Source organism: Trichosurus vulpecula, chromosome 1, assembly GCF_011100635.1.
Source record: "Trichosurus vulpecula isolate mTriVul1 chromosome 1, mTriVul1.pri, whole genome shotgun sequence".
Taxonomy (NCBI): Eukaryota; Metazoa; Chordata; class Mammalia; order Diprotodontia; family Phalangeridae; genus Trichosurus; species Trichosurus vulpecula.
Window position 1 is genome coordinate 58,758,931 of NC_050573.1, and position 14,508 is coordinate 58,773,438.

Consider the following 14,508-nt stretch of genomic DNA (forward strand, 5'->3'; position numbering starts at 1 on the left):
AATGAAAACATCTCATTATGATAATAGTTTTGACCTCATTGGACCCCCTCCACCCACCTTTGTAGGTCCCCAGACCACAAATTTCAGAACCGCTGGCCTAGAGAGTATTTTACAGATCTAAGCAAAACTCTTTGGAAGAAAAAAATAGGAAAGGAAAGAATGAAAAAAAGTAGGAATGAAGGTGGAATAAAGTTTTGCTCGCAGACACCCCACGCCATCTGTAATGTGCTGGCCTGAGTATGTTAGGATTCAGTTTTATTCTATTAGAGATTTTTTTTTTTACCGTATTTAAAAAATCATTCTGTATTACAGGTTTTAAAAGAGAGAGCCTATGCCAGCAATGGAGAAACAATCACCAGCCTCCCTATCAGTATTCCTCTCAGCACAGTGCAGCCCAACAAACTTCCTGTCAGTATCCCATTGGCCAGTGTAGTGTTGCCTAGCCGTGCGGAGAAAGTGGTGAGTCGAGACGCTGCAGGCTGGACCCAGGCTCTCCTGCCAACCAGTCCCTGCTTTCTCCTCCTGTGGGATCCTCCGAGGTCTCTCTCTACGAGGGCAGACTCCTCCTCGTGCTGGCTGTGGAGTATGCAGTCTCTCCGTCTACCTTTCCTTGTCCTTTTACTCACTTCCTTTCTTTTTCTTTCAACTCCTTCTCATTGCTTCAGTCTGCCTAACTCTGCCTTGTCCCTTTCTAGCCCACTGAGAGATGTGCAGCTTGAATTAATCTGAGACCATGGTATTGATGACTCAGCCTTTCAACATCACTGGAAAATTATTCCATAGAGAGCTTTACTTCAGGGGAAAGTTGGGTTTCCATATTATAGAAATATTGTTGAACTGACAGTTTCTTCTTTGGGGGGGAGGTGTTGGGAGGGAAGACTGGACTGAAATGTTCTTTTGGGCAAAGTTTTAGATCCTTGATTTGTCTATATCAGTTATTCCAGCTTTGTGCTAGGCCTGACTCGTGTGTACTGCCCAGTTCTGTGTTGTTGTCAAACTCTTACTCTTTAGGACGTGGTATTTTAAACTACTTTGGGTAAATGCAAGTAGATGTTTGCTGGTGTGTGCTGTTTGGCTTCAATGACAAGGTGCATTCATTTCCTCTGCAGAGGAACACGCCTAGTCCAGTTCATCAGAATCGAGACTCTACTTCAGCAACACTTGAGAAACAGTTTGGTGCTAATTCCCATAATGGTATGAACAGTGCTGTAGGAAACAAGTCCCTTGCTTTGGCTACCTCAGGTATGGTCATTCTGCCCGGTGACAGCTCAGCATCACTGTTGTCACTGAGCCCAAGCCTCATCTGGGGCTTTACTTTGGAATTGCTCTCCTGTGGCATGAGTAAATCTTAGGATTTGGGTCTGGGGTCAAGCTAGCCTTGTCTGCCCCCTCTGTGTTCAGGTGTTTTGTATTTTGTGCTAGGAGGCCTTACACTTTAGTACCTTGTTTTCTAAGTGGGTGGAACATTTCTGTCAGTTTATTAGAGCCATCAGTGTTTCTTTTGCATACTCTATACCTGACCTGCTGGAATTTCTGTTTCATAGTTAAAAAAAACCCATTCTCCTTCTCTCCATCTACTATTACCTTGGTTTGGCTCCTGTATCCCTGATTATTTTCTCCAGTACTGGAGAGAGAGAGAGAGAACGCGCATGTGTGCCTGTGCACTTCCGCCTGTCCATCTGTCACATGTGTGTTTACACACACTGTCCCTCTCCCCTTCCCCTCACTCCCTACTTCTTTCCTCTCCCTCCCCCCTCCCTTTCAGTCTTCCCTCGACAGCCCCTTCCCACTCTGCGTTAGCGCTGCACTTGAGTTTCACTTCTCCTTGCAGGCTCTGACTGTGCATTCAGTGGCCTTTCTTTTGATAATTTTCCCAATCCAGATCCTGGTGACTGTTGTCTGTCTATCCTTCCATGCCCCGATCCCCATCCTACCTCCCTTCTCATGGCATTCAGCTCCTGCTTCATGATCTACTGCTCCTCACCAGTTCCTTTCCTTATTCTGGGAGAATCGAATGTTTGCACCGTGTGTCTGTCACCTCCTAGTTCCTTACCCTCAGATTCTAAGATCTCTTTTCCATTCTGCCCATACCTAGGAGTGGTCACACATTCGATTTTGCTGTTGCTTACAGATGTTCAGCTTCCCCAATTAGAAACTCTGCTGTCAACCTCTTTGACTAAATTTCTTTTCCTTCCATTTCTTCCTTTCCCTTGCTCCTTCTAATCCTGTTGTTGACCCTCATTGAGACCTCCATGCCTGCTGCTCTTGCTTCGTTTTCTCTTTCCAGGCCGAGCCCACCAGTCGGCCATTGCACCCATGTATTTTCCTGTGCTGTGGCCTCCCTTGCTAACTCCCCACCCTCCATCACTCTCACCCTCTGCCTCCCCTGTTCCTGCTCACCAGCTGTTAGAAGAAGTCTCACAGCCTTGCTGATATTCTTGACATTCATGTTACTCAGTTTTAGTAGCAAGGTAACCCTTTTATTCCTCCCTAATCATTTCCCTTCCTCATTCCTCACTGAAGCTATTTCAAACCTTCTTTTGCCTGCTGTACTTGTTGCTCTGTCTGTAGAGATGAGTCCGGACTTCTGTCTGTCTTTTTTGTCTCTTCCCTAAGCTTCCTTCCCATGTCACTCAGGGTCTGTTGGACACTTCCAATGGACCTCAGCCATTCTAGAACTAAACCGGCCTTCGTCCCTAACCTGTCCTCATCTAGACACAGCTGTTTCTGTGAGAGGTAGTATCTTTCTTCTCTCTTCCCAGGCTCCCCCCACTCAGCCTTTGGCTGACCCCTCACTGCTCCCCACAGAGGCACGCGGCACGCCATCTTCTGTCTCTGCTCGCCCTTGCTGTCCCTGCCGCCTGCAATGGCTCTCAAGGACTGAGTTCTTCAGGAAGCCTTTGCTGATACCTTCCCAACTGCTCCCTCCTCTCTCTCTCTCTCTCTCTCTCTCTCTCAGCACTATGTTTATTGAATTGTTTGATCTGTTTGTGTTATTTGTATTTAACTTTATGTTATGTTTATTTGACTTGTACTTGTAGTTTCTGACATTTGAATATAATTTTCTAGTGAGTTACGGTTGTTTCTTCTTGGGTACTCAGCACTGAGAATAGTCCATGGCACACAGTAGGTCCTTCATATTGTTAATAGATAAAAAAAAGCCAGCCCCTCTGACAGCTGCATATCATCCGTTATTAACTTTTTGTCATACGGGCAGGCCTTAAGATTTAAACCTGGAAAGCCCTCTCATTTGTGGCTAATAAAACTGAGACTTAATAAGGTTTTCCTGAAGTGAGGAAAGAACACTAGAAGTAGGTGCCTGACCCCGAGTCAGGCTATGGTTCAGTACCTCCTGTCTGGCCATGAACCCTAGGCCCATTCCCCTACTTGGAGTCTCCTCTAGGAGGGGTCTTGTGGCTTCACGGGTCGATGGCCTTCATGCCCATGTCACTGTGGAAGGACCATGAAGGAGCCACAGTGTCAGGGGCAGAATTCCCTCTGCAGGGGAAAACTCCTTCTGCTCAAGAGGTCTGACTCTGAGCATGTTTTCATCGCCCCAAAAAGAAGGATTATGGGCTTTGAAATCAGTCACATGGACTGTTCATTTCCTATTTCCTATCATGCTTTTACCTGGCTTCCATAGTAGATCAGAGAGTTCTGTCTGGAGCTCAATGAATGGGAAAACTCTGCTTGGCTGAGTTAGAATCCTGCCTCTACCTGAGGCATTGAAATGTGTCCAAGAACCTGGGATGGTGGTGTCGTGGTAAACCTGAATGACGTGGCTGATTAAGGATAGCTATGTGCTTAGTGACAGCAGCCTTCACTCACGTTTAAGCGGAGCCACTGACTTGTCATTTGCTGAAACTTTATAGTGACTCATTCTTATGTAACTCTTCTCTGCCCAAGACCCTCTTTTAAACATCCTACAATTGTTTGAGATTCCTTTTCCAGAGTAACAATGTGTTGACCCCTTAAAAATACCCAGGACAAAATCGGTCACTGATTCTACAGTGTAACGTGACATTAGGCCACATGTTTTTCCCTGGGCTTTTTGTTCATGGGTATAGGGCAGGTGTGGGGATCCTGTGGCCTCAAGATCCTTGGGTGCAGCCTTTTGACTGAGTCCAAGTTTTACGGAACAAATTCTTTTATTAAGGGGATTGGATTCAGTCACAGGGCTGCACTTAAGGACCTAGAGGGCCACATGTGGCCTCAAGGCTGCAGGTTCCCCACGCATGTGATTTCATGAGGAAATTCCTTCTTTCAGTGCGGGCCAGCTCTTCTTCTACAACTTGATCTTATAGAGTTTGCTTCCCCAAGGTCACTTGGCTATTATGTGTCAGAGACTCTTGATTTACAAGGATACCAGCCTGATCCCACTCACTTAGTGGTCACTTGACATACCCGGATCACAGGATCATAGACTCAGAGCTGGGTGGGACCTTAGAAGGCCCTCAAGGCTGGATGATACTGTGGAGATAGTCATGGACTTTGAATAAGAGGGCCTGGGTTCAAATCCTGCTTCTGGTGCTAACTACCAATGTGACTCTTACTGAGAGTCACTTAAGCTTCCTAGGCCTCAGTTTTCTCATCTATCTTTGTTTCTGAATTCATGCAAGTGACTTAAATTCTGGGCCTTAGCTACCTTTGTGTAAAAGGTGAACACTGTACCATGTTATCTCTCTAAAGTGTTTCAGTGTTTTTTGTGACATTGGCCATCTGGTTAAGCCTGTGGAAGCCTGAATGTTTCTAAATACATAAAAGACACAGGGATATAAAGGAGACCAATTAGATTGAAATAGTTATCAGAGTTTTTTAAAGTTCTAGATGCTATGAACCCTTCTTCAAATCTGTATCTAAGTCCTATGATAATATCTTGAACAGGTGGATGAAATGCTAAAAGTGAGGTTTTGTGGTTTTTGTCTGTAACTTTGAACATAATATATGTATTTTTAAATGGTGTGCAAAATTTTGTGGGATTTTGCTATGATAACCCCTGTCTCCAACAGGTTTTTCTTATAGTGGCTCCTTGGCAGTCAATGGCACGCTTTCCAGTAGCCCAGCCCATCTTAACCATGGTGCTGAGCAGGCAGCCCTAGACGATTCTTCCAATTCAGGGAGCCTCTTTAATTCAGTGGGTTCCCGGAGCTCTACACCACAGCATCCTTCTTTACTCATGATGCAGTCCCGCAACTCTGGCCAGAACTCTCCGGCCCACCCGCTTGCTGCCAGCCCTCGCCTCAATGGAGCTTCTCAAAGCATGATGGGGATTTTGCAGTACTCGGATACTCCAAAATTGTTCTCTGAAGGTAACAAGGGGGATCTTCCACTAGATTCAGGCTTTTCAGATCCTGAAAATGAAGTCAAGAGAAGAATCCTCTTTACAATCTCGACCAATACAGGGAACCTGAAGCAGTCTCCTTCCAACAAACACAGTCCTCTGACAGCTAGCATTCGCACAGACTGTGGACAGGCTTGTGTGCAGGAGGGCAAGAAGAGGGGCAGAAGGAAGCGGTCTTCCACAGGGAATCCTGGTGTGAATTCTGCGGTATCTCCCAAGCGCAAGCCCTTACCGTCTGTGGCAGGCCTCTTCACCCAGTCTTCAGGCTCACCCCTCAATATTAACTCTATGGTAAGAAAAAGAGGCTTTGTTTGTGGATTCATCTGTGTTGGAGGAAGGCATATGATCCTAGACACATACCATGTATTTTATAGCCACTAATCCATTGAAAACAAGGGGCTGGCTTTCCCCTAGTCTTGTAGAGTCACCAAGCTGTTTCCCAAGGCTCTGACTCTGATCTTTTGATTTTGGTGTTACTTATGACGGTCCTGAACTTTCATAATACATCTATTGTTTCTTTCATGAGCAAGATGACTTGGGGGGTAACTGTGAGTCTCACCATCCGTATAGCTGCTGTGGATACAATCAGTGTCTAATTTCAGAGTGTTGGAAAACTTCTAGAGCAGCTTAACCTGGATAGTAAGTTGTGGTGAAGTGGTAGCAACAAACCCGTAGCTTGAGAATGTTTCTGCAGCCAGAAAAGTGTTTTGTTTATTTGTTTGTCGCTGATGGGTGTGTTGTAGGAAAAAGAGCCCAGTATGTACATTGAACCTTGGACAGTCCAAGTGGACAGAACTCCAGACTGTGGATTGTGTCAGGAAATGAGAATTCTGTCAGTCGTATCCGTTGTGGTACCCGTGGCCTTGGCTCTTACTCAGAATAGTAATTTTAGAACTGATGAGGACCTCACATGCCACAAGGGAGTCACAACCTTGCTTGTGTTGTAACCTTATTTAGCACCTAGAAGTCAATCATTTATGCATTCCTTTTAATAAAACGGTTCAAGAAGGAACTTGTCTTAGAGGTCATTTTGTCTTATCCTTTCATTTTTCAGGTGTGCCATTTGAGGCCTTGAGAGATTAAGTGATTTACTGAGGGTCAAATTGTTCGTGTCAGTGCTGGGATTCCATCCTCTTCTCCAGTCTTAAAATATAGCACTTTCTGCTGTGTCATAGTACTCCTTTTTCTTTACCCACCTTTAAGCTCAGCACTTTGCTGAAATTATCTACCCTAGGCCTATAGGTTTGTACTGAGAGGAATTCGAAGGTGGTTTTTCAGAGGTGACTTTAGAATGTAATTTGAAAAATCATGTTTTGGTGACACGATCTGCTTGAAGAATACATTTAATTGGGTTTTTGTGGTGTGTGTTTTGTTTTTGATCCCTAGGTCAATAACATTAATCAGCCTTTAGAAATAACAGCCATTTCCTCCCCTGAAAACTCCCTGAAGAACTCTCCTATTCCTTACCAGGACAACGACCAGCCTCCTGTGCTGAAAAAGGAGAAGCCCTTGATCCAGACGAATGGGGCGCATTACTCGCCCCTGACCTCCGATGAAGAGCAAGGATCTGAAGATGAGCACAACAGCACCAGGTGAGCCAGGAGCACGCTGCCAGTTTCACTTTGGTCTTCTACTTGTGGGATTGGTTGCCTGGGGCCTGTTTTTCAAGGTAGTTCTAAGTATGTGAGGCTTGACTTTTTTCCCACTAGGGGATCATATCAGACACTTAGGACAGACTGCTCACATGTTCCGGTTGAGTTCCTTTTTCTCTAGAGATTTATTTTCATTTGATGCTATAAGAAAAGCACAGTTGTCAGAAATTATGGAGAGACATGGTACATCTTTTGAGAGGTACAAGTATGTATAATCAAACAAACATTTTTTAAGACCCTTCTGTGTGTAATTCATGCTGATACTTAACTAGCAATGTGACCAAAGGTACCTTAGTTTCCTAATTTTTGAAATTAGGTGGTGGTAGTGGTGATCAAAACGCTTGTACCACCTATAAATCACAGTGTTGGTTGGAGGTTTTTTAAAAAAAGTCCTTTATAAACGTTAAGGTTTTAGATAAATGTGAGTTATTAATATTTGTTGTGGCTACTCCCTCCAGTGATCCGTCTCTTCATTGCCTTAGGTAGATAGTCTTTGAGTTACTATGAACAACAACAGTCGCCTATTGGTTAACCCTTTGGGATGGACCTTTCCCGTAGGTGGGCTTGATAGGACCATGACTTTAGTAAGCTATCTTAGTAATTCTGAGCTTTAATATTCTATAAAGAAGTCCAGTGCATGTGAAGGACTCTTGTGAAGGAATACTTTTGGCACCATTGATATAGAGGACCAAAATTATATACACTTTCTCAATCTTTGGGTGGGGGCAGGGCAATTGGGGTTAAGTGACTTGCCCAGGGTCACACAGCTAGTAAATGTGTCAAGTGTCTGAGGTTGGATTTGAACTCAGGTACTCCTGACTCCAAGGCTGGTGCTTTACTCACTGCACCACCTAGCTGCTCCTATACACACTTTTTCTAATCATCAATAATCTATTTGAAATTGGGAATTACAGAATGTCAGATGTGGGTCAATATCTCATTTGACTGATTTGACTGAAGCTCTGAGAGGTTATAGGGGAACAGGGGCATGTGAATTTACTTGAAATAAGCAATAATTTTAATATAATTTCCATTTTGTAACAACCGTGGTCAGTTATATGTGCTTCTACTGACACTAAGTTGACTCAGGATGTCTGACCTTTAACAGATGAAATTGTAAATTATTTCTCTGGCAGTTGAGTGCTAAATTTCATACCATATGCACATATTTCATTGCTCTCTTTTGTTGTGTTTTTAATTCTGTTGTTTTTAAGAATGGATATTACTCCAAGGAAACGTGCAAAATTTGTAGCTCTTAAAGAGCATACTTCAGTGACTGTTAGAGATATTTCAGCGGCTTTTGATGTGGGGAAGTCAAGGATCATTCAAGTGCACAGTGAAACAGCATCAGTCACAATGAAGCACAAAAGAAAGTGGGGACATAAACGTAACATGGCACCAAGAACTTCCTGCAAGACAGCTTAATTAAACTACAGAAAATAAGCATAGACCAGCAGAAGCGCCACCTGGCAGAAGGGGCTGGTAGCAATTTCTCTACAGTGTGAGGAAAACTTCTTTAAGCTGAAAGACAAGCGAGAAGATCAAAAAAACCCTAGCTACTTACCATTCTTACAAACAAGAAACATTGTCATGGTCAAAACAGCACAAAAACTAGAGTCCTAAAGACTGGAAAAGTAGTTTTTATTGATGAATGAAGCTCCATTTTTCATTCAGGGTTATATCAAAATCATTGTCGGAAGTCCAGGCTAGCCATTCAAATCTGGGCACCACAAAAATATTGTAAAACACCCACCTCACCAAGCAATGTTTGGAGTTTGTTTTATTTTACTTCCTGTGGGCCTGGATGTCTTACCTGCTTTGAGGGGATGGAAATCTCTGATAAACATTGATAGAAGGACTAAAATTCCTGAATAGATTCCGTTACACCTTGTAGGACCATGTTATATATCATGACACTAAGGAGATTTATCCAAGATACAGAGATAAATATGACTGTATCCTAGAAACCAGCCTGACATAACAACCACATCAAAATTTTTTGGCTAATCTGGAAATTATTTTGGAACTGTGCTCCGGAAGCAAGTAAACTATGCATGTACTTTGACCCAGTGATCCCTGTCTATAGGCGTGTACCCGAGAGAGACCAAAGAAAGAGGAAAGGGACTCATGTATAGAAACTTTTTATAGTATCCCTTATTGTAGTTACAAGCAGCTAAATAGAGAAGTACTCTTTATTTTGAAAGTGGCTGAGTAAATTATGAGAAATGGAATGGGATATTATTGTAACACGAAAAAATGACAGCATATGGTATCAGAGAAACCTGCGAAGATTCATATGAATTGATGCAGACTGAAATCAGCAAAAACAGAAGAACAAGTTAACCCAATAACAACAGCATCATTAAATGACAAACAGTTTTGAAAGACTTAAGAACCCCACCCGTAACTCCAAAGAACCATTGATGAAATGTGCTGCTCACCTCCTGACTGAGAGGCAGTTGACTCAGGGTGCAGAATAAGTCTTACTTTGGAAATGGCCAATGTGGGGATTTGTTTTGCTTTACTATGCATGGTTGTTTTGCATTTTTCCCCAGTAGTTTGATGGGGGTGGGATGGAGAGATTTATTTTTTGTTGATTTAAAAACACACGTGTGGGGGGGGGGGTAAGAGAGTGCGCATGTGAAGGCACACAAGACACGCATTTTTGGACAGGGCCAGTGACTCTGCATATTTGTTACAAGGTTTTGTTTTTCCCTACAACTCCCCTAACTCCATGGTGGAGGGAGAAGGGAGAGAACATAAATGCTTATCAGTTGAATGAAAAAGGAAAATAAAAGTGACGTGTTAAAAACTCCTTGTGAACTCATTTCCAAACTGTGTAAAATAAGATTTTAACAAAGAGGACACATTGCCTATTAAGTTTTTTATATGAAATGTTATATAGTTAATTCTACTAAGTCAATAAATTTAAAATTTTTTTACTTTGTTGCAGTTATTTTCAACACCACTGTATAAGTAGAAGACCTAAACTAAGATTGTTATTTAGATATCTTGCTTCCAAGGTTAGTGTACATTTTTTTTAGGAAGGTCAGCCCCTAACTCACTTCTTTCAGTTTGCTGTCTGTAAAACTGAGAGGAGTTACTCACAAGCTATTCAGTAACATCAGAGCTTTATTGGTTTTATTTTTAATTAATAGTTGTAATAAACCCCTTGTAGAGGTAGGAAAGAAATAATTTTTAGAAAGTCTAGTAGTCTCTGGCTACTAATTTTCATCCTTAAAATTGGATCAATTTTCACACGCATATAGTATCCCTTTAGACTTTGTCTAAAATTCACCTGGTTGTAACAGTTAATGCCCAACTTTTTTTAAAAATAAATTTTTATAGATGTATTGACATCACCAGAATTGTACTATCATTTCCTCCTTTCCTTCCAGAGAGCCATCTCAATAACTGATAAAGAAGGAGCAATCTGCAAAATCAGTTACATTGAAAAACTCTGAAAACATATGCAATATGCCATGCCTGGGGACCACTCACACCTGCAAAGGAGCGGGAGTCTCCTCATATCTCTTCTTTCAAGCCATGTTAATTCTTTGTAATTTTGCAGCATTCATTTTTGATTGTGGCAAATCACCATACTTATTTAGCCATTTCCCAGTCTATTTGCATCTATTTTCTCTTTGCTACCACAGAAAGTGTTGCTGTCAATATTTTGGTGTATATGATGACTTATCAATGACCTCCTTTGGATATAAGAACACAAAAGAAATAAAGAAATTCCACCGAAAGTATAAGATACCCAAACTAACAAGACCATATAGAGACCTTAATCCCATCTCAAAACAAGGAACTAGAATGAATTCTAAGTAATCTACCAAAGAAACTTAGAACCACAGGAGAATTCTATCCAAAAAAAAAGAAATAGTACCAATACTACACAAATTTGAGAAAGGTCTCCATCACACTACTTTTATGAGACCCATATAGTCCTGATATTCTAACCAAAGAAGTATAAATCAGACGAACTTTACACTCTTTTTTTAGAATGGAGTCATTAAACACATGGCCCATACACCTGGAACCAGGTTCTACGTGTGGTCCATAGAGATCCTCGTGGACATTTTAGTGGCCGAGTGGCACCATCGTACACAGAGCTCTGGGCCTGGAGTCTGGAAGACTCAAGTTCCCAGCCGCAGATGTTCACTGGCTGCGAGACCCTGATCAAATCCCCATACTTGTGTCTGCCTTGGTTTCCTCATCTGAAAAATGGGAGTAATAAGCGCACCTTCTTCACAGAGTTGAGATGGTATTTGTGAAACCACTTAGCACAAGGCCTGGCGATACAGGGACGCTACTGTTAATGGCACCTTTTTTATTTGAGCTTCACACCACTTTTTTGGAAAATTATCATGAATATTGATTCAAAAAAAATTTAAATAAAAGATCTGTTCAGAATACACAGGATCTTACTCAACCTCGTTCATTTGACCAAGTCGAATTTATTACAGCAAGGGTTTAGTAATAGCCATACTGAAAACCAAAAGCTCGGTGCCACACAATCATCTCAAATTAATGCACAAAAAGCCATTTGTAAACTATAACACTTCATTTATGCTAAAACCCTATGAATTACATGCATAATGGAGGGACCTTTAAAAAAATGTAAAAAATTATCTAATACCAACAGGAGCCATTTTAATCGGGGTAAAGAAAAGGATGTCCATTCTTACTATTTGATATAGTTCTAGAATGCTAGCAATAGTAATACGAGAGAAGGACATTAAAAGGCATAAAGCTAGACAGCTGACGCTAAGATTATCCCCATTTGCTGTTCAGGTAATGGTTTATATAGGAAACTAGGAAATTAGCTCAGATACAACTCTAGACCATAGCTTCAGCCCAGTTACAGGCTACAAATTAAACCTCCAAACAAAAACAGCAGCATTTCTAGGTAACAGTAACAAAATCTAAGTCAGTTCTTATTTAAAATAATTAAGACAAAAAACAAAAGCACACAAAATAGTTGGATAGAATAAATTGCAAAATTCTCCTTAAAACAATGAGGAGTACCTTCAATTGCTGAAAGAATACTCAGTGCTCATGGCTGGACTGGGCCAGTATTTAAAAAATGACAATCCTAGCCAAGAAAATGAGCGCTTTGATTGTTAGGCAAAACTCTCCAAGGGATATGTGATAATATAATGGGAAAATTTGTCTCGATGAACAAAAGATCTGGAATATCTAATGGGAAAAGATAGGGATGTAGGGATACAACACTTCCCTACCTCAACCTAGATTGTAAGTCAGCCATCAATTTGTATTGTTTAAAAATAGGTTAGTGGAACAGACCAGTCAAGAAAGGACTAAGACACAGTGGAATTCAATTCAGCTGTCCTTAGGGAAAACAAATCCCTATTTGGTGAAAACTGCAGGGAAAACTAGGATGCAGTGTGGCAGAACATAGATTAACATTTTACACTATGTTCCAGAATAGGTTCAAAATGGATATGGCACCTTAATACTAAAGATCATACCATTAAAAAATTAGAAGGTAGATTGTAATACCTAGCATTGTTATTGGTAGGAGTCATATTCTTAACAAGGGATAGAGACAGTTGCAAAAGATAAAACAGGCAACTTTAATTAGCTGAAACTGAGAAACTCCTGCACAAACAAAATTCAGATGTCTAGGATAAGAAGGAAAGCAGTTGAATGAGGAGAAAACACTGTTGGTAACCAAGATAAATATAACTATACATGCACATACACACGTACGTATATGTGGAGAGATGTACATAACTGGTATAATATACATGTAATCTCTAAAAACCATTCTTCATTAGTTATTAAAGGATATGAACAAACAGTTCTCAAAAGAATTGCAGGCTATAAGTCTATAATATACTATTATACTATTAGTAGCTATATGAAAAAATGTTACAGTATATGTATATATACAGTATATGTTACAGTATAAAAGAAATGAAATCAAAATAACCTTGAAGTATTTCCTCACCTCCAGCAAATAGGAAGATAGGAATGGTCAACCTTAGCGTTATTAGTTTGGATTCCGATAGGTGCCACCATTTTGGAAAGTACTTTGACTTATGACAAAATAACTGAACTTCATATACCCTGAGACCTAGAGATTCCCCTACCAGGCATATATCCCAAGGATCTCATTGAGACCAAAATATCAGTATATGTGCCAGTCATTGTGACTAGCACTAACTATATATGGCAGCACTTTGTGTGGGAACAAAGAATTTGAAGCTATGCCAGTGCCCATCAATTTGCTGTTCAGTTAAAAAGTTTTGGTACAAGACTGTAATGGAAAATTACTCTAAGAAATAACAAATTTGATGAAGACAGAGTATGATAGCATTTGTATGAAATGATTAAGAGGAGAGCAATCAAAATCATTCATTAATGTGTCGTTAGCACAAAATTATGACTATGTAAAGAACAGTCACCAAAGATTACAGTCACAAAGCCAAGGTGAATGTTGCCAAGTGACAAAAAAAAAAAAAAAGAAAGCAAATTCTCCCCCTATCCTCAACTCCTTTGGGGAAGTTGGGGTTCTATGGGTGTTCTACATATTTTAAGACCTTTTTGATGGTTTTTTTCTCTTCCTCTTTTTTTCTTTAAAAATCATTAAAGATAGCTCTCTGGAATGGGGACAGGTGATACTGGGAGAAATTCTGCTGGTGTAAAAAAACCAGAAAATATAAAAAAAAAAACTTTAAATTCCCAAGGTTTCAACTCAACACCCAGGAAATTTGCAAAGATGACGAAGTATGAGAAGTCAATATTGTAGGGGATATGGGAATATAGGTACGCTAAGTGCAATGTTAATGGAACTGTGAGTCAGAATAATTTTTAGAAGTAGTTTTGAATTAATGCTTATAAATACGCAGGTGACTAAAATGTCCATATCCTTTGACCTAGAACAGTTGTTCTCAAACTTTCCGGCCTCAGGACCCCTTTACATTCTTAAAAAATTGTTGAGGACTCTAAAATGCTTTTGTTTATTTAGTTCATATTTAGCCATGTTTATCATATTAGAAATTAAAACTGATAAAATTGTAAAATATTTACTCATTTTAAAATAATTTTGATCAACCCATTGCCTTTTAACATAAATAAAATTTTAAATAAAAAGTAAGTTTTTTAAATTAGAATGGCATTGTTTTATATGTTTTTGCACATTTTTTTAATGTCTAGCTTAACAGATGACAACTAGATTCTCTTATCTGCTTCTCCATTCAATCTGGTATGGTGTTTTGCTTGCAATATATGAAAACTGTTCTCACACAGTTATATGTATTTGGAAAAGGGAAGTGTATTTTAATAGGCAAATAACATCTGAGTTTTATTATGAAAATAGTTTTGACCTCACAACCCCCCTGAAAGAACCTTGGAAATAGCCAGGGATCTGAACACTACACTTTAAGAATTGCTGACCCAGAGCTTGCACTGCAAGGTTTATGCACCAAGGAAGTCATTGATAAGAGTGCATATCTTTTTTTTTTTTGCTAGTAATCCTTTCCC

At 40.4% G+C, this 14,508-nt stretch overlaps 1 protein-coding gene across 1 annotated transcript in view; it reads left to right on the forward strand.

Annotated features, from left to right (window-relative positions):
• The window catches only part of DOT1L (DOT1 like histone lysine methyltransferase), a 111,357-nt gene that overhangs the window by 87,118 nt on the left and 9,731 nt on the right, over window positions 1-14,508 (forward strand). Inside the window, exons 22-26 of the mRNA XM_036769475.1 lie at window positions 313-459; window positions 1,110-1,242; window positions 5,010-5,309; window positions 5,403-5,632; window positions 6,728-6,933. Of these exons, the coding sequence (XP_036625370.1) occupies window positions 313-459; window positions 1,110-1,242; window positions 5,010-5,309; window positions 5,403-5,632; window positions 6,728-6,933 (1,016 nt within the window). The remainder of the gene's footprint in view (window positions 1-312; window positions 460-1,109; window positions 1,243-5,009; window positions 5,310-5,402; window positions 5,633-6,727; window positions 6,934-14,508) is intronic.